This window comes from Rutidosis leptorrhynchoides, chromosome 9 (assembly GCF_046630445.1).
Source record: "Rutidosis leptorrhynchoides isolate AG116_Rl617_1_P2 chromosome 9, CSIRO_AGI_Rlap_v1, whole genome shotgun sequence".
Lineage (NCBI taxonomy): Eukaryota > Viridiplantae > Streptophyta > Magnoliopsida > Asterales > Asteraceae > Rutidosis > Rutidosis leptorrhynchoides.
In genome coordinates this window covers 2227698-2248180 of record NC_092341.1, presented here as the reverse complement: position 1 = coordinate 2248180, position 20483 = coordinate 2227698, and the positions used below count along the sequence as shown (strand labels likewise).

The 20483-nt window shown below is 37.1% G+C and overlaps 1 protein-coding gene across 1 annotated transcript; it reads right to left on the bottom strand.

The window, feature by feature from the left end:
• Positions 1–19633: 19633 nt before the first annotated feature.
• Positions 19634–20245, bottom strand: LOC139866593 (secreted RxLR effector protein 161-like). Its single transcript, XM_071854875.1, has one exon. It carries the CDS (start codon positions 20243–20245, stop codon positions 19634–19636), a length of 612 nt encoding a protein of 203 aa, XP_071710976.1.
• Positions 20246–20483: the final 238 nt, after the last annotated feature.

The following is a 20483-nucleotide window of genomic DNA, read 5'->3' as shown; positions in this document are numbered from 1 at the left end:
TCTACTGTTGCAACAGTAGTTCCTCGAGTCTTATACTCTTGACCATCTCTTGATCTGGTCCTATGGTAATTCCCCATGTACTTTATAGTATTTCTGATGGGTTCATACCTTGACCAATGTATAAACACAGATAATTAATTACCTTATAATTGTTGACTTTATAAAAGGTTTTAATCACGTTTATTGGTGGAAGGACGATAATAACGAGGTTTAATATCATAGACAGAAAGTGAGTACGAAACGATAATCATCCCTAACTAACATTATTAAATCATGGTAAACAATCAAGCAGTTACTCACACATCATGGCAACAAGCATTTCTAATATTAATAAATCACAAACATCTAACAAGAATATTATAATAAATTAATAAAAGAAAGGATAGATATTACCGAATAATGTCGGCAGAATAACACTTGTATTTCTTCATAATATCCATAGTGTTACAATGCTTGATAGCTTCTACTACTAACTACATACTATTCTCCTATTGATCACTAGAGAGCGACAATACAGAGATAATTATTTTCCTAATCTCTATACTTTTCTCTCCCTAGAATCTAGAGAGAGAAAGTAGAGAGAGAACTAATCTCCTATAGATCACTAAAGAGTGACTATAGAGAGGTATTTGAGAGAGAAATGAAGAATTGGTAGGTTAAAATGGTGGGATGAAGCCCCCATTTATAGGAAATGCTTTGTGGCAAAATTGTAATTAAATTGCTGAAAAACCCCTGGCAGGCCGTTTGGCAGGCCGTTTGGCAATCGGTTTGGCAAGGTGTTTGGCAAGCCATTTGACAAGGCCGTTTTCGATGCCCGCTTTCCAAGGCAAGCCATTTTTTTGCCCGTTTGCTGGCAGGCCGTTTTCCATTATGGCAAGTCGTTTGCTGGATCGTAACTTGTCTTTCACCGTTTTCGCTCTAGAATCTTCGTTTTAGCTCCGTTTTTGACGATTCTTGCACCTACGCGTTCGTAATTGAATATCCTACAATATGAGATTAAGTAATTAAACTTTTCCAAAATTTATAAATTAAGTTATTTAAACGCGAGTTAATCGTCTTAGCCAGTTTTGCTCGTTTTTCCTCGTTTTTCATCCGTTTTTAGTGATTCTTGAAACATAGCCTTCCTAATGACTAAATCTACCAAATTAACCAACAAAGTGATTATTTTGGCGATAAAGTTTGGAACTTTATGGTTTTAAGGCTCAATATCGGAGGTAAAAACGTGACTTTTTGGTCGATATCAAACACTAACACCGCCCTTACCGCTGCTGCACCTCCGCAATCCACCAATCGACCACCATCGCCGTCATATTATCCTCATCAGAACATCTAGGGTCAATCATATTTTTCTCGTGGACGCGCTTGTACTTCATATCGTGGCAGGAACAACTTTAGCAGGGGACGTGGCCGTAATTTTTCAGGATACAATCAACAATTTTATGGGCCACAACAAAAATCTTTTGGGCCACAACAACAATATTTTGGGCCTAACAATCAGGCATGGTCTGCACGTGCTTCTTTTCAACAGTGGAATAGTCCAAACTTTAATTGGAATTTGGGCCAAACCTATCAATGGTCTTCTGCTCCCTGTCCATATCCTACCCAATCTTGGCCTAACAACAATTCAAATATGCAATTGGGTATACTTGGGCCGAGACCTGCCACTACATCTACATATGCGCAGTTGATAATGCTAAAAACGAACATATATTTCATAGCATTATCCCTCAAGAAAGGCAAGCTTTTAGTTGCAATTGTTCTATTTACAAGTGATATTCGTTTAAATAATAAAAGGTGAAGACAAAAGACAGATTCGACGAATTGAAGAAGCAAACGACCAAAAAGCTCAAAAGTACAAAATACAATCAAAGTGGTTCCAATTGTTGATGAGAAACGTCTCAAAATTACAAGAGTACAAGACGCGAAACGCAAAGTATAAGATATTAAATTGTACGCAAGGACGTTCGAAAATCCGGAACCGGGACCAAAGTCAACTCTCAACGCTCGACGCAACGGACTAAAAATTACAAGTCAACTATGCACATAAATATAATATAATATTTAAATAATTCTTAAAATTATTTATATATTATATATATTTATATAAATCGTCGGCAGAATGCAAACAAAGACATGTGACCTGGAAAAGCTGGCCATGCGATCGCATGGTCTGGAAGGCAAAAATCCATGCGATCGCATGGTGAACAGGGACAGGTCTGGTCCTATAAAGTTAGCGCGTTTTGGACGAATTTTTACACCTTTTATCCATCTTTCTCTCTATCTCACTCGTAAACATATATATATATATATATATATATATATATATATATATATATATATATATATATATATATATATATATATATATATATATATATGTATATATATATATGTATATATATATATATATATATATATATATATATATATATATATTTTAATTTTAATTTTAATTTTAATTTTAATTCTAATAATAATGGTATGTTAGCGAATGTTGTAAGGGTGTAAGTCAAAATTCTGTCCGTGTAACGCTACGCTATTTTTAATCACTGTAAGTTATGGTTAATTTTATTTTTAAATTAATGTCTCGTAGCTAAGTTATTATTATGCTTATTTAATGCCGAAGTAATCGTGATGTTGGGCTAATTATTAAAATTGGGTAATTGGGCTTTGGACCATAATTGGGGTTTGGATAAAAGAACGACACTTGTGGAAATTACACTATGGACTATTAATGGGCTTTATATTAACTAAATGATACCTTGTTAATTTAATATATAGACTTATAATTCGACGTATTTATATATAACCACATACGCTTGACTGGGTACGGTGGGCGGGATATCTATAAATACCAATAATTATTCATTTTACCGGACACGGAACTGGATTAATAGTTAATAGACTTGTTGAAACAGGGGTGGATTACATTCAAGGGTAATTGGTGTAATTGTTAACAAAGTAGTAAAACCTTGGTCTACACGCAGTCGATAACCTGGTGTATTCATTAAACAAAGTATTAAGACCTTGTTACAATTCGAATCCCCAATTAGTTGGAATATTTGACTTCGGGAATAAGAATAATTTGACGAAGACTTTCGCACTTTATGATTATGACTGATAGACTATTATGGACAAATCCGTATGGACATATCGAATAATCCAGGATAAAGGACAATTAACCCATGGTAATAAAACTAAAATCAATACGTCAAACATCATGATTACGGAAGTTTAAATAAGCATAATTTATATATTTCATATTTAATTGCACTTTTAATTATCACATTTTTATTTATTGTCATTTTATTTAATTGCACTTTTATTTATCGTACTCTTTAATTATCGCAATTTTATCGCACTTTTATTTATCGCAATTTCATTATCGTTATTTACTTTACGTTTTAAATTAAGTCTTTTATATATTTAATATTTTACATTAGGTTTTAACTGCGACTAAAGTTTTAAAAATCGACAAACCGGACATTAAACGGTAAAAAACCCCTTTTATAATAATAATACTACTTATATATATTTTTGTATTTTTACAATTATAAGTTAAAAATATAGCGTTAAGCTTGTTTAAAAGATCCCTGTGGAACGAACCGGACTTACTAAAAACTACACTACTGTACGATTAGGTACACTGCCTATAAGTGTTGTAGCAAGGTTTAGGTATATTCATTCTATAAATAAATAAATATCTTGTGTAAAATTGTATCGTATTTAATAGTATTTCGTTGTAAAAATAATACTATTTCCTAGTACACCTTGCACACATCAGCAGTCATTGTCTTCAACAACTCCAACGGATATTGAGCAAGCCATGTACACCATGAATCTTAACCCACCAGATGATAATTGGTACATGGACACTGGCGCAAGTTCACACATGACGGGCTCGCAAGGTAAACTCTCGTCTTATTTTCCTTTGAGCTTAAATAAAAATATTGTTGTTGGTAATGGCGCAGGTATTATGATATTGCTCCATTTAGATATATTTATTACGCAATATCGACCTCATTTTATTCGGTTTTGTTGATCATTGGGGCTTAAAAGTTGTTTTCTTGCGCCAAAGTGTCCACTCAAGGAAAAATGCCTAACTTAGTGTAAAATTGACCAAGAATTGCTCAAAAAGTGCAAAGAAAATGACAAGTGCAGGAAACAACTCCAAGAGTGCCACTCCAGACAAAGGAACGCCGCTCCTAACAGCCCAGAGCACCGCACCACAACTAAAAGCGGCGCTATCACCCACGTTTTGTCTCCATTTCTTCATAGTGAGCAGAAGCGCCGCTCTTCAATACCAAAAGCGCCTCTCCTTACAGGACAAAAGCGACGCACCAAAAGTTAAAGCACCGTTCCAGATTGAGGCCAAAAGCGCCGCTCCTGAAGGAGAAGCGGCGCTCCTGACGCTGTTTCAGCCCATATTTTTAGCACTATAAAAGGGACGAGATTAGGTCATTTTTCATATGCATCTTTTGTAGCAGCTGCCTAAGGTCCGATTTTCACACACAAAACCCTAATTTCATCATCTATTAGAGATTAAAGGAGGATTCAAAGGAGAATGCTCAAGTTTCATCATCACTTAGCTTAGATCTTCATCTTCTTCACCATTTGGGTTGTAATCTCGACTTTGTTTAAATTACTTTTCAATATTTAGTTGTAATCATTACTTTAATCTTAATACTTGCTTTGATTACTTGTAATAGCTTAAACATGATGATGATTTACATTTCTATGATTATTATTAGTGTTGCTTTAGCCATGATTGGCTAAATATCGTGTGTTTGCTTATCTATGAAGCTCTAATGCTAGTGTTTGCCCCAAATCAATTGAATATTATTGTTTGAATGAATTACATGATCATGTGTTGTTGAGATTGGCTAAAGAACTATTGCTATGAGTTTGTTTTAGGCTTGACTTTGATTACATATGTTGAGTAGCTCTCTTAGTGATTTGAGAAGTGAATCAATGTGTGCTTCAACACCTTAGGTGATCTAGACAACTAGCTAGGGAATTACAAGTGATTGTGTTCTTGATCTAAGTTGGTTTTCAATTGGCCTTTAGTCAACATAGTAGTGCCGATTATCTTAAGTGATTTCGATAGTTGGGAGTTTTAAGTGATTTTAACTCAAGCTCAATCTTAATGACCAAATTATGCTTAACTCGATCTTAGGATACAAAGCTTATGTGAATTCGTGGAGTATCATTTGACTTGAGGTTTAGAAGTGATTCTAACATTTAATAGTTCAACAACTTATGAGATAACAAAATAGGCAAAACGGGGCAAGCCAAGCATAGAGTGGATTAGATAAGTGAACACGTCTTAGTTAATTGAATTAAGTCTTTAATACTTTGCTACTTTGCTAATTTAGGTTTGTTTAATTGCATAAGTTTTAGTTGTTAGTTGATATCAATCAAAACCCCCCAATCAAACAAACCCTAGGGCAATTACTAGTTTCAAATAACCAACTTACATCGCTTTCCTTGGGACGAACTTGATAAGAATACTTGCATTAAAGTGCTATAACAACCGGGTTTAAGTGCTCGTTAGTTTTATGTGCTTGATTATAGTGTTTAAGTCAAATATAAATTTAGAGGGTAAAAAGATGTATCATAACGCATGCATCATATTTCAATTCCTGGATCAGGTCGAACCACTCTTCCCTCTCTTACTCGTCCTCTCTATCTCTCTAATGTTCTTTATGCTCCCAATCTTATTAAAAACTTAATATCTGTTCGTCATCTTATTACTGATAATCATTTATCTATTGAATTTGACCCGTTTGGTTTTACCGTGAAGGATTTTCCGAAGGGGACGTCAATCCTTCAGTGTAATAGCACAGGCGATCTCTATCCATTTCATCCATCACTCCAGTCCCTTATCAAGTCTCAATCTACTTTTCTTGCAACGTCGTCTTCAGATTTGTGGCATTCTCGTATAGGACATCCAGGAACTGATGTTTTAAAATCTTTATGTAATCAACATTTAATTTCTTGTAATTCAAAGTCTATCAATAAATTTGCGAATCCTGTGTGTTTGGCAAACAAATTAAATTACCTTTTGATACATCCTTTACAACTACTTTTGCCCCCTTTGAAATCAATTATAGTGACTTATGGACATCACCCGTTGTAAGCAACAAATATTACGTCTTATTCTTAGATGATTTTACCAACTTTCTTTGGACATTTCCTCTTTCAAACAAATTTCAAGTGTTCTCCATTTTTCAAATCTTTCACAAATATGTTAGTACACAATTCGGTTTAAAAATAAAGACACTTCAATGCGATAATGGAACCGAATATAATAATGCCAACTTTCATCATTTTTTTTCGAAAAAATGGAATGACATTTCGCTTTTCTTGTCCCTACACCTCTTCTCAAAATGGAAAATCCGAATGAAAAATACAATCGATCAACAATATTATTCGTACCCTCCTTGTTCATTCTTCTCTTCCGTTACCTTTGTGGCACCATGCTCTTGACACCGCAACCTATTTCACCAATATCCTTCCTAGTAAAACGCTACACAACAACTCACCAACACATCTACTTTATAATTGCCATCCTTCTTACACTCACCTTCGCACCTTTGGTTGCGCTTGTTATCCCCTAAGTCCCTCTCAAACCATACATAAACTCCAACCTCGTTCACGTACATGCGTTTTTCTTGGCTATCCCAAACATCATCGAGGTTACAAATGCCTTGATATTTCAACCAATAAAATTATCGTTTCTCGACATGTTATTTTCGATGAAACTAAATTCCTTTTCTCGACACCAAATCCCACGTATGACAACTATAATTTTCTTAATGACAGTATACATCCCTCTCATTACTATAATATCATTTTTCCAACTACACCTCTTCATTCACACAAAACTCCCCCAACACCATCACTTGCACGATCACCATCCCCACAAATTCAACATCCTCTTTCTTGCACCACTTTACCAGCTTCGCAACCCACTGCCAATTCTGTTCCGCTTTCTGGTCAATCCATGACCACTCGATCTAAATCCGGTATCACAAAACCTAGACAACTCTTCAATCTATCTGCGCAAACTCTATCTCCTATACCCTCTAATCCTAAATCTGTTTTATCTGATCCGAATTGGAGACGTGCTATGACCGATGAATATAAAGCTTTATTGGAAAATAAAACTTGGGTTCTTGTTCCCCGTAAAATCAACATGCAGGTTATTCGTTCTATGTGGATCTTTCAACATAAGATCAATTCAGATGGTTCTTTTGAAAGATACAAAGCTCGCCTAGTTGGAGACGGACGTTCTCAACAACCGGGTGTCGATTGGTATGATACATTTAGTCCTGTTGTAAAACCTGCTAAAATCCGAACTGTTTTAAGCATAGCTGTGTCCAAGTCTTGGGATATTCATCAACTTGATGTTAAGAATGCGCTTCTTCATGGTAGTTTATCTGAGACTATTTACATGCGTCAACCTATTGGGTTCTATGATCCTCGCAAACTGAATCATGTATTCTTGTTAAAGAAGTCGCTCTAAGGCTTGAAACAAGCCCCTCGAGCGTGGTATCAACGATTTGCGAATTTTGTGTCTACTTTTGGTTTTCACCATAGTCAATGTGATCACTCGTTGTTCAACTACCCTCACGGATCGGGTATTGCATACTTACTTTTATATGTGGATGACATCGTCTTAACTACATCTTCTTCTGCTTTTCGATCCTTCTTGGGTATTTCAGTTTCACGCAACAAACAAGGGATCTTCTTAAGTCAAGAGGCTTATGCTAAAGACATTATTGCACGTGCGGGGATGTCTTATTGTAATTTGGTTTCTACACCGGTTGACACAAATGGTAAGCTTGGAACAGGAAATGGAACACTATATTCAAACCCTACGGAATACAGGAGTCTTCAGGTGCTTTGTAATGACATATCGTATGCAGTGCAACAAATTTGTCTTCACATGCGTTCTCCTCATGATATTCATATGGATGCTCTCAAACGCATTATTCGCTATCTTCAAGGTACACTAAAACTTGGCCTTTACATTGCATGTTCTTCGTCACATGCTTTAGTCGCCTACACCGATGCCGATTGGGCAGGTTGTCCAGACACTAGGCGTTCTACTTCTGGTTATTGTGTCTTTTTGGGAGATAACTTAATATCATGGTCATCAAAACGACAACCTACTCTTTCTCGATCTAGTACCGAAGCTGAAAACCGAGGCGTGGCTAATGTTGTAGCCGAGTGTTGTTGGGTTAGGAATTTACTTCTCGAGCTTGGTCGACCGGTTACCAAAGCAACTCTCGTTTTTTGTGACTACGTTAGTGCAGTGTATTTATCTGATAATCCAGTTCAACATCAACGTACCAAACATATTGAATTAGATATCCATTTTGTTCGTGAAAAGGTTGCTCGTGGTCAAGTGCGTGTTCTACACGTTCCTACGTGTTTTCAAATAGCAGGTATTTTTACTAAAGGACTTCCAAGGATCTTATTTGATGACTTTCGTTCCAGTCTTTGCATTCGTCCACCAATCGCTACGACTGTGGGGGAGTAATAGCGTAGCTTTAGGCACAAGTAAAACCATATGTATTTGTATTAAATTAGGACACGTATCTTGTAAATATGGTAAGTTAGATATCCTTAGATGGGAAGGATTACCGAATGTATTAGTATAAATATTCTTGATTAATGAATGCAAAGCAAGGTCGATTGATTACAATAGTAGTATTTTAATCTAGCTTTATACACAAATAAAACTTTTACCAACTGAACAGGTCCAGTAAGCATGTAATCACGATTACACATTGTGACACCCACATTAACAGTCACTTTATAAGACTCCACTTTATAGCAGATTTTTAGCTCAAATACAACACCTTTTTAAGCACAAATTTACCCTTTTTGGTTTTAATCATTGTCTAAAATACTTACAGTCCAATGCACAAATGTGAAACCCATTAAACCTTATTTTTAACATAAAACTTAGCCCAAACATCTATATTATTGGTCTATAAACTCGAACCAAGAAGCTGTCCAAACTATTAGATCTACTCTACATACATTTCAAATATCAGAAGCCTATAAAAATAGGCCAAATATCAGCCTATAAGTCTGTCCAAGTTCAACCCAGATCTCAGTCTGAAATCAGCTCAGATCTCAGTCTAAAATTAGCCCATAGCATTTTCTTTAAGAGCTGATTGCAGTTGTCTCTGATCTTGTTAAATCTCATAAATCACATAAACTATAATCACAATCAATATAGAGAAGTGACTTTTAATACGGAGGTAAAATTTAACCCCAATATAATTAAAATTGAAAGTAACATTGAGCAATTTCATGACACAACTGCTTGAACAATTTTATAGATTCATGACTATATAATAGTTATGTATAGGTGATAAATCTAGTCATGCATGTGTTGTTTGCGATTGCATAAAATAAAAATGGTGATCGTATTTATAGTGGATACAATGCAAAATGTATGATTGCAGAAGGATCACTAATAGGAGCACACTGGTAGCCATACCATTTGGTGTTTGTGTTTAGGCATTTGCTGTGGTAGTGGAAAGTTGGTAAACATTCCTATAGATTTTACAGCTACCAATATTCATAGGAAAATTCCTACTCTGACAATGTTATAAGCAAAAGCAAGAGTTAAACTCTAGAGCAGATGCAAGAAGAAACCAAAATCCTTGCATCTGTTAATAAAAATCCATTTGATAGGTGAAGTAAGAAGCTTTGCTATGTAACAACCCAACTTTTTCCATTAACTTTTGTTAACTTTCCATTAAATACTTAATGACCGTTAGTTAAATCATATGATTTTATACATCAATTTTTGTTAGAAAATTTAAGAATACACTATTTTAAATATTACATGATTTTATACTTTGGTTTAGAAGTATGCAAGAAACTTATAAAACCCTAGAAAAAGATACGGTTAGTGAAAACCACGAAAAACGTCTTTTAAGACAACGAAACGTATGGTTATTAATTTTAATAATTATTTTACATAATTATTGACTTTTAGGATCCTTTTAATTTATTAGGATTTTTCCTAACTTAAGAACTTGAGAAATCAGCTAACTGTTCGGTTAACGTTCAAACTTTATAGTTTTGGTTAACGACATTCAGCAAAGAAATAACTAATTATTAAGTAAAATAATTATTCCATATATTTTATAAAATTAGAATTCTTTTATGATTAAGAAAATATAATTTAATTAAGACCCAAAAAAAAATCCTTTTAAACGCTCGGTTAACGTTTCGGTTTTCGGCTACTCTTAAGGACACTTAATGGGTTTACATATGAAATTATCTAGCAACAATTTAAAGTCCGTGGACTCCTCTTGGACCCCCTTTGTCTGAATTTCCTCATATATAGGCATCTCTTGATTTAATTTTAGTCCACTTGTTAATTATATCCTTTAAATGATTAAACATAGTGTCACTTAATCACAAAAAAATATATATCGTACATCCTCTTCCTCCCATTCATGAATGGTGCAGCCCCCAAAAACCTCTACCACCATCGATCACTTCGAAGGCCAAGAACACATCGATTAGTTGCTTGCTTGCTTGCTTGCTCTTTCACGAATTCTTGTTCCTCTCATCGCGCTTTACACATCTATACCACTAATTGCTTACTTAGTGTATGATCTAAAAACTTCTATCCGGATTTCCATAATGTTGTACCTGGAAGGAGTCTACTACTGTTGAAGCAGAAAAAATCTGCAACAAAATAACAAATAAATTTCTGGGTTGAATTTCGAACTAGGTCGCTTTCTTTAAGATGTTTGTGGTACTGCCCGGAATTGTGCTAGCAGACTATCAACCCCAACGCCTCCAGGATAAAACAGCCCAGTATAATTCACTGTATTAAATCTCCACTGCACAATGGAGACTTATAATTCACACCCTTTTAAACTGCTTGGAAATTCAAAAGAAAATATATTGATGAAGAAAGTAATCAAGAACGAAGGTTTTTTTTTTATTTGCTATATGTTCTTATATGTATATTGTTAACACCTATTTCCTTATGAGGTAAGGCTTAGTGTGTCAACAAGATACTAGAAGTAATCTAGCTTAGGAGGACGGAGTGTTGCCGATTGATTTTTACTCTCGGGAAATAATCCCTGCAGACCCGGTTCACAAGTGTAGAAACTTGTGGGGTGGCTTAATCAATCTGTCGTCCGTAGAGCGTAAAAGTGCTAGCCGGATGACTTCTAGTGAGAGAAAGTAGAGAGAGAAAGAGAAGTGAAGTCTCAGCTCTCAAAGTTGTCAGAATATCTGAACTGTGTAAAATGACGACCCAATGGGTCTATTTATAGTGTCAGATCCACCAGATTGCTTGGGGACACGTGTCAGATGATGATACGGTCTGTTACTTGTGATCCGAAATTTACGCTGAAGGTGGCATTCTCCGGCCAGGGCTTAAGCGCTAGGCGGCCTTCAGGTCTTACGCATGACTGAGCAGCCTGTACAGCGGAGAACGCTAGACGGACAACTCCACAAAACTGTTGTTTCCAGCCTTCCTGATGCTACTTTTATGCACCCATTATGCCTTTTATGTGTGTATACGATAGGATACACCATTAAGTCCCCCCAGTTTAATGACTTAAGCATTTGAAGAATGATTAAGTCGTTAAACTTTTAAAAACGCATGCCAAACCAGCCTGTTCATTGCCCACTTGCATCGGGGAAAACATTTTAGGCATTAAATGCAGACGAATTTTACTGACGCTGTTATGATTAATTTTTTACGGTTGAGATCATCCACGTGCCTCCAGCTATAAAAAGTGTTATTTCGTGCCCTTCATTTAAACTCACCCATACACGTGTCTCAATCATGGCCATAAAAATTGCACCGATGAACCCCTATAAAAACCGTCATAACCCTGTTACCATCACTTTTTTACCTTTGCCAAGATCTAAAAAGCATATTTCTCCCCCAAATCTTCATCGCCTTCTTCAATCTTTAACTTTTTAAGGTTTACCGTCTTCCAAGGTCAGTACACTTCATCTTACTGTTATTTTCTTCTTGTTGATATCTTTTACTGTATTATCATGGCTTCTACACGGAGTACTGGCCAAGAGCACACTAAGCCTTCTTCGTCAAATACCGCTGACATTCCAGAAGTTAGCACGATGGCTTCATCATTGACAAGTGAATATTTAGATGGCTTAAAGATTGCCTTCCGCCATCTCAATCAATACAACCCTGTTCTTTCTACCAACAAACAAACTGCTGACATCCCTCCTGAGGGGAAAATTACTTTATACGCTTTACAAATTACCCACGGCAACCTCCGTGTTCCCCTTACTAACTTTCTTCTTCGCCTTCTTAGATATTATAGGGCCTGTCTTAGTCAGATGCATCCCCATGGCCTTCAAAAAATCATCCTTTTTGAAATGTACTGCAATGCTATTAATATAAAGCCTCGCATTAAAGTTTTTATCTCTTTATTTAGAATTCGCACAATTAGTGACTGCTGGCTTACTATTGATAGTAAGAAAAATACTCATTTTGTTGGTACGAATAGAGTTTCAAATTTGAAGGACTGAAAAAGCCCATTTTTCTTTGTTGATGAAACTGTTATTCCGGAGGAATACTCCGTTGTCCGGGAATGGGGTGCTATTGACGCTGGCATATGAAAGGGTGTTAAGATTTCTCCCGCAGAGCAGCGGATAGTAAATAGCTTGAAAGAGCTCCGCCTTCCGCCCAGATCATACGAAAGGTATGAGGGAATTCTTGTGCTGTGCAAAGTGAGTCAAGAATGGCCAAGCAATTCTGTGCCAGTACTTCGTGAGAAAAACCAGGGTAGGATGTGATATGATCATCCTATTATATATATATATATATATATATATATATATATATATATATATATATATATATATATATATATATATATATATATATTTGTGTCTATTGTTTGTCATGTTTACTTATATTACTGTTCATGTTTTATTTTTGCAGCCAACGCCGTGATGCAGGTTCGTTCTGCTCTTTTATCCGTTGATCTTGATGATGATGTAGAGATCACTGCTCGTGACAAAACTGCTGAAGAGCTAGAGGCAGAGAGAGTTGCGGCTGAAGTTAAAGCTGATGCTGATGCTGCTGCTGCTGAAAAGGGAGAAGAAATTGATGTGAGCAGCTCAGACAGTGAATCTGAGTCTAAACATACAGACACTGAGCGGACAGCGGATGATACCACCACCGCTGATCAACAAACATCAGGGTCAGTTGACATCACAGGTGAAACTAACCCCACTCCTCCTCCAACCCAAAAGACAAGAAAGAAGAGCATAGGCTCTAAAAGGGCGAAGAGTACAGAGGAGGGCAAAAAGCAGAAACGCAGAAGAAGTATGCCCATTCTGTTTACACACATTTTTTTTAACTGTTATATTTATTCATAATGCTAATTTGTTTTTGTTAGTAATTTTAGCAGAGTTGGATGATAGCCCAGGGAAGGCCGCGGAGGGTTGTGAACGGAGGTCGGAGGAGAATCTTGAAAGTGAAGGAGAGAAGGGCCTGAAAACGCCTGACCCAAACTTTACTCCATTCGATGAATCTGAATTTCATGAAGATAGGCCGGAAGGCAACTCTGCTTATCATTCTCCTCCTCCTAATATCACTAACCCATCTATCACATCCTCCAATGTTCAAGAGCCAACTCTTCCTGCTCATGTAAGGGCATTGCAGGCCATCATTGCAAACCCTGCTACTAAGGATAAAGAATTTGCAACTCTTCTTCAGGTATGAATGATAAGACCTTCTGCATGTATATGTTTGTAATTTATTGATGTGAGTTGTCTGAAATTACTCATAAAGTTTTTTCTTGTACAGGGTTGTGTTATCCCTGAGCTGAAACCCCAATTCACTGCTCTTCGCTCTGATCAACTCAGGGAATCAACTATGGCAGCTCATGTACTGCTAACCAATCATCTAGACTCTGTACTGCAACTGCAGAAGCATCAGGAGTCTATTCTTGCTATAGTCCGTAAAGACATAACTGAAGGTGCAAATGCTCGTAAAAGAGCTGCTGATGCTGAGCGTGCCTTAAGTGATGCGCAGAAAATAATAAAGGCTAGAGAAGTTGAGCTAAAAAGTGCTCAAGATGTCGCTGTTGTTTTGCAAGGGGAAAGGGATGCTGAGAAGAAAAGACTTGAAGAGGAGCAGGTGAAAGTGGGTGAGCTGGAGAAGCAGCTGAATGCAGAGAGGGAAAAGTCTGCTGAGCTTCTTCGGAGGGTGGAGAAAGGCGAAGGTAATTTTGCTGAGCTTAAGAAGGGTATACCAGGTCTGATAGCTAAGGTGCTTGGATCCAGTCTTGTGGTAAATCCCTATAACGATTATGTTGATGCTGTCCGCACCCATGCTATTGCTGATGTGACCGGCAAGCTGTTTAAACGCCTTGCTCCCAACCAAACCCCTTCTGCTGCTATTTCCAAACTTATGCCCCCTGGTACTCAGGAAAAGGTTGATGAGACTAAAGAAAAATTGATAAATTTGAAGATAAACGTTTATGATGAAGCATGCAGCAAAGAAGATTCATCTGCTCAAGATGTGCTTAGCGTGAAATTTGATTGATTTTTGTAAAAATGTCAAACAATGTTTCGTAATAAATTTCCTTCTGACCTTGACATTATATACATACTGACTTTATTGTGATAACTATGTGTGTTTACATGCTTGTTGTAAATATTTTGATGCTTAATGCTTTAAAACCAATCGATTATGCACCCGAGCATAAAATTTCTATACACAATTGTGCAGTGTATAATTGAGCAAATCATTTTGAAAAGTGTATAAGGTAATTCATATGTAGACGCCTTGTAGTATTAAGTTTTACTAAATTAATATGATGTCTGAATTCTGTTACACGCTTTCCGTCATAAAATTAATGATGAAGAATTATGAAGTGTTTTAGAAGAATGATTACAAATCAATAGACTCTCCGTCTTACGCCTTCTGCCATAAAGTATATGAGGAAGAATTGCTAATTATTTTGCCTTCATAGAATATATAAACTTCTTTTTGTTCTGTGAAATAAGTTTTTATAATGTTTGTCATGACAAGTATCTGAGTTTTGTATCATGCCTCGGTGCGTTCTAGTAAAACTTAAACGTTTTCTAGCCGATCCCTTGTGCCTTTACTGGCCGGCACAAAAGCTTCCGCCATCGGAGGTATTTTTAAAAATACACTCCTTCTGTGGGCAGGTTATAAATGTAATGTTTTACATTTGTCACGGGCAGCACTTTGTTTAAGAAAAATATAAAATTTATTATTCTGTACTGTGCAATACATAAACGATTGATGACGAATTTAAGTGGATCAAGCCTAATTAGTATGCCATGAATGTTTAATGTATGCAATTGCTAACATATGCACTATAAAATAACCACAATGGTTCACAGTAAATTGATAAACGTTGCTCTTCATATAATGCGAAAATATGTTCTTCAAATGCCAAACATGTGTATTTTGGCATGAATACAGTGATTGTAAAAGGCAATGTCTTCATAAAAATGCTAAAAAACTGCTCTGATAATAAACTTTTGTTCTTGATAACATACTGAGATTTGCTTCTTCATACGCCGAGCGCCCAGCGCTATCTGGCCTACACACTTGATTATGGAATGAAAAACTCCTGAACTTCATCATCACTAAACAACCGATCATGCTTTCTCCAGTTTACGTTGCCTTCTGGTAAGTTCACAAATGTGGATCTCTCCCTAGCCGGTGCCACATACTGTGAATGTATGGTGGCTACTCCGTTAGGAGTTGGGAACCTGATCTCTGCATGAGCTATCGATGTTATCGCTCCGAATTTAGCCAACGATGCCCTTTCAAAAAGGACGTTAAATCGAGAATTTCCATCTATGATTGTGAAATCAATTGTTTCTGTTCTCAACAATGGGAATGTGCCCATAACAACTTCCAAACAAATCTGCCCCATGACATTTACCGGTGCTCCCGTTAATCCAAAAACTTTCAACCTCGTTTGCCTAGCTCTGCCCTGCACATGCCTTGGAAAAGTCTTCAAGCAATGCCAGTAAATGATGTCAGCTTCACTTCTCGTATTTGTGTAGATACAGTTGACAAACTTATTTGCTATCTCTGCTGAAATGATCACTGGTTGGACGGACAACGCCCAATTCTGAATTGGCTGAAAGATAATTGGAGCATATCTCCAGCTGTCCAAATTGCTGTTTGATGATTCACCTTCTTCATAATGACTGTCGTTGATCCAAACCATCCTGATTACAACTTCTGGAGTTGTCTCGCGCTTTGTGATCCGGTCTCCGTACTGCGGTTGGTTTCGATTATCTCTTCCACCATGCTGCTCTCTTCTGTTCTCTCCACGACGTCCTCTGTTACCATCATTCCTTTCCCACGCAAATTTCCTGCGAGGATCATTCCTCCTGTACTGTTTACCAGGCAATAAATGATTCAGTTCTCCTGCCTTGATTTTCGCTATTATTTCTCTCATCAAATATTTGCAATTGTCCGTATCATGGCCCCAAGCCTCATGGAAATCGCACCACAACTCACTCTTTGGACCCTCCCTTTCTTCCATAGGTGCTGGAGCATTAAAAGTGGTCCGAATTGGTTCAGTGAAGAGGATCTCTTTCGGAGTTTTGGTAAGCGCCATTATTAACGGGTGCCTTTCTATTGGCCTTCTGTTGTGGTGGAAATCATTAGGGTGATTGTTTCCTCTCCATCCTCCATTTGAATTGTCATTCCTTCTCTGATTTCTGTCAAAATACCGTCCTCCGTTGTACGGCTTGCTACTACTGCCAATATCAAACTTGTTCAACCCACGCTCACCAGCTCGAACATGCCTTTGTGCAACCTCCAACGCCTGATGCAATGTTTTTGGCAAGTCATACCATAATGCATGAACAAGTGCACTAAACCGCCGCTGGTCCAGACAGAAAATGAAACCAGATACAAGCTGTGATTCTGGAAAATCAGGGATCTTCTGTGCTTCAAGTGTATTACGTTTCATAAAATTGCTCAAAGATTCGTTATGATGCATTGTGATCTCGTGTGCATCAAGATGTGTCAGAGTACAGCTCCGGAGATTTTGGTATTGCATCACAAATTTTGCTCTCAAATCAAGAAAACTAGTAATACTCTTTGGCGGCAAACTAGCAAACCATTCGCGTGCCATTTTCTGCAGTACCATAGGAAACATATGGCACGCAGTTTCATCCTCCCAATGCTGCAACCTCATAACACCTTCAAACATAGTTAGAAAATCTTCTGGATCCGTTGTGCCATCATAAACTGCAATTGTTGGTATAGCAAGATTTCTGGGCAATGGATAATTAGCAATTCGATCAATGAAATACTGTGTAGATTCTGCCATGGCTGGTGGCTTGGTGGCTTACTCTCCAGTAATGAGGGCAAAGAAATTGTCCACGGCCACAGCACGGACGGCGAGTTGCGCTAAGCGTTGCTTATATTTTGCCGGAGCTGTCTGCTTAAGAATATCATTTAATAGCAACACTGCTTGCTTCTCTGACATGAACTCATCTTTGCCAATTTCATCATCAGAGTCATTATTATCATAGCTCAGGTCGTTATCATCCCCAGAATCATCAATAAGACTGCCCAGCTTGTCGAGTAGCCTGGATAACTTGTATTTTGATATAGATTGCCTTTTCATTATTTGCTTGTCTTTTCCATCCGCCATCCGCCGAAAAGGTATAAATGATGGACATCGCCGTGGTTGCATTAATGGTCGTCGCTCTGGATTAGTAACAAAATTGGGAAGTCTTTCTGCACTTTTGGTTGTTGTTTCTTCGATTACTGGCCTTTTCTCCGAATTAGTTGCCAAATGTTTAAGCCTTTCTGCAGTTTCAGCAACTGTTTCTTCAATCGAACCATCTAGTGGCTGAACGGGTACATCTTCAACAGTTATCATGTCGTCAGTTGATGGATTGTTGACTGCTTCAAGTACAAATGGAGCTTCAGTTGTTTTTTTCCTTTTCCGTTTCGTGTGTTCTTTGCATTAGTAGATGGCGCCATTGTTAACACCTATTTCCTTATGAGGTAAGGCTTAGTGTGTCAACAAGATACTATAAGTAATCTAGTTTAGGAGGGCGGAGTGTTGCCGATTGATTTTTACTCTCGGGAAATAATCCCTGCAGATCTGGTTCACAAGTGTAGAAACTTGTGGGGTGGCTTAATAAATCTGTCGTCCGTAGAGCATAAAAGTGCTAGCCGAATGACTTCTAGTGAGAGAAAGTAGAGAGAGAAAGAGAAGTGAAGTCTCAGCTCTCAAAGTTGTCAGAATATCTGAACTGTGTAAAATGACGACCCAAGGGGTCTATTTATAGTGTCAGATCCACCAGATTGCTTGGGGACACGTGTCAGATGATGATACGGTCTGTTACTTGTGATCCGAAATTTACGCTGAAGGTGGCATTCTCCGGCCAGGGCTTACGCGCTAGGCGGCCTTCAGGTCTTACGCATGACGGAGCAGCCTGTACAACGGAGAACGCTAGACGGACAACTCCACAAAACTGTTGTTTCCAACCTTCCTGATGCTACTTTTATGCACCCATTATGCCTTTTATGTGTGTATACGATAGGATACTCCATTATATATTTACTTTCCTTCAACTTGTTTATATAGACAAAATACTAACGGATAGTTCTTATTATTTCAAGAAAAGTGGGTCTAGTAGTAGTATAATGGGGAACAAGATAAAAAAGGGAAACACGACCATATATCATGGAGAGCAAAATCGGGAGAATGATCATGTCATCCACTAATAGAAAGAGTCCACTAACTATCTTATATGATTATTTAAAATTATTTTTAATAATTCATATAAAATTCCAACAATCCCCCACTTGAATTTTTAAAAATATTTCCAAAAGCAGTATCTTAAAAAAATAAGATTGAGCATAAACAAGGTATTTTTCGACTTGGACCTTTGCGTAGTGAAAACAATTTAGAATGAACTAGAGTGACTCATAGTCTTGAACTCTATCTCTAACAATGTATCATGCTCTACCTTTTCAGGGTGTAAGTTTAAAGCCCGTGCTTTAAAGCCATGCACGTCTATCCCAGTATAGTGAACGCTCTAGAAATCTGCCTCAATTTCATAGGAAGCGGTCTCACTTCCACATTTACATAGGTGAGTTTATCAAGAGCACTCATGTAGCTAGGTACTCCACTCCAACTAGAGTATAAATCTCATTAAGAGTTTCTATTAACTCATCATAATATCGCTTCTTGAATTCATGCGTTATATTTATAGTAGCATGATCATTCTCATATCACAACACAATTTGTTATTACCCATTGAACCTATTTCATGGGATCTCCAGTCAATAGGTCGGGATACTGTCATGTGTGACTCATCATTCTATAGGCATAAGTCCCATTCCTTTAGATGTTTTAAGGACTTTCTCTCTAGCTAGTCCTTTTGTCAATGGATCGGCTAGGTTCTCATCTGTATGTACATGATCCACTCTAACTGCTCCTATAGAAAGGAACTCTCTAACTGTACAGTGTTTTTGACGTATTTGTCATCTTTTACCATTGTAATAACGGTTCTGAACTTTAGCAATAGCCGCGGTACTATCGCAATGGATCAACACTGCAGGTACTGGTTTTTCTCAAAGAGGGATCTCAGCTAACAAACTTCTCAACCAACTTGCTTCTTCACTAGCTGTGGCTAATGCTATCAATTCTGATTCCATTGTTGATTGAGCTAGTATAGTCTGTTTCTTTGATTTCCAAGAAATGGCTCCACCAACTATATTAAAAATATAACCACTGGTAGCTTTAGAATCATCAGATAATTTATTCCAATCAGCATCACTATATCCTTCGAGGACAGTAGGAAACTTGTTATAATGTAATCCAAGGTTCATGGTTCGTTTAAGATACCTCATGACCCGTTCTATAGCATGCCAGTGCTCAATACCAGGTCTACTTGTAAATCTGCATAATAATCCCACGACATAGGCAATGTCGGGTCTGGTGCAATCAGTGGGATATCTAAGGCTGCCAATGATGCTCACATAATCAAATTGTCTTACACTGTCACCAGTGTTTTTGAACAATTTGACACTTAGATCAAAAGGTGTACAAGCAGGTTTACAATTAAAGTAATTATATTTCTTCAAGATCTTCTCAATGTAATGAGATTGATCCAAAGAAATTCCCTTCTCAGACCTGGTAATTTTTATACCAAGTATCACGTTTGCTTCTCCTAGATCTTTCATGTCAAAGTTCTTACAAAGCATAGATTTTACATTATTTATGACATGAATATTAGATCCAAAAATTAGTAAATCATCTACGTACAAGCAAATTATAGTACAAATTCCATTATCAGACTTATAGTATATGCACTTGTCACTTTCATTTACACTAAACCCATGTGTGATCACAAGATTATCAAATTATTCATGCCACTGTTTTGGAGCCTGTTTTAAGCCATATAAGGACTTATCCAATTTG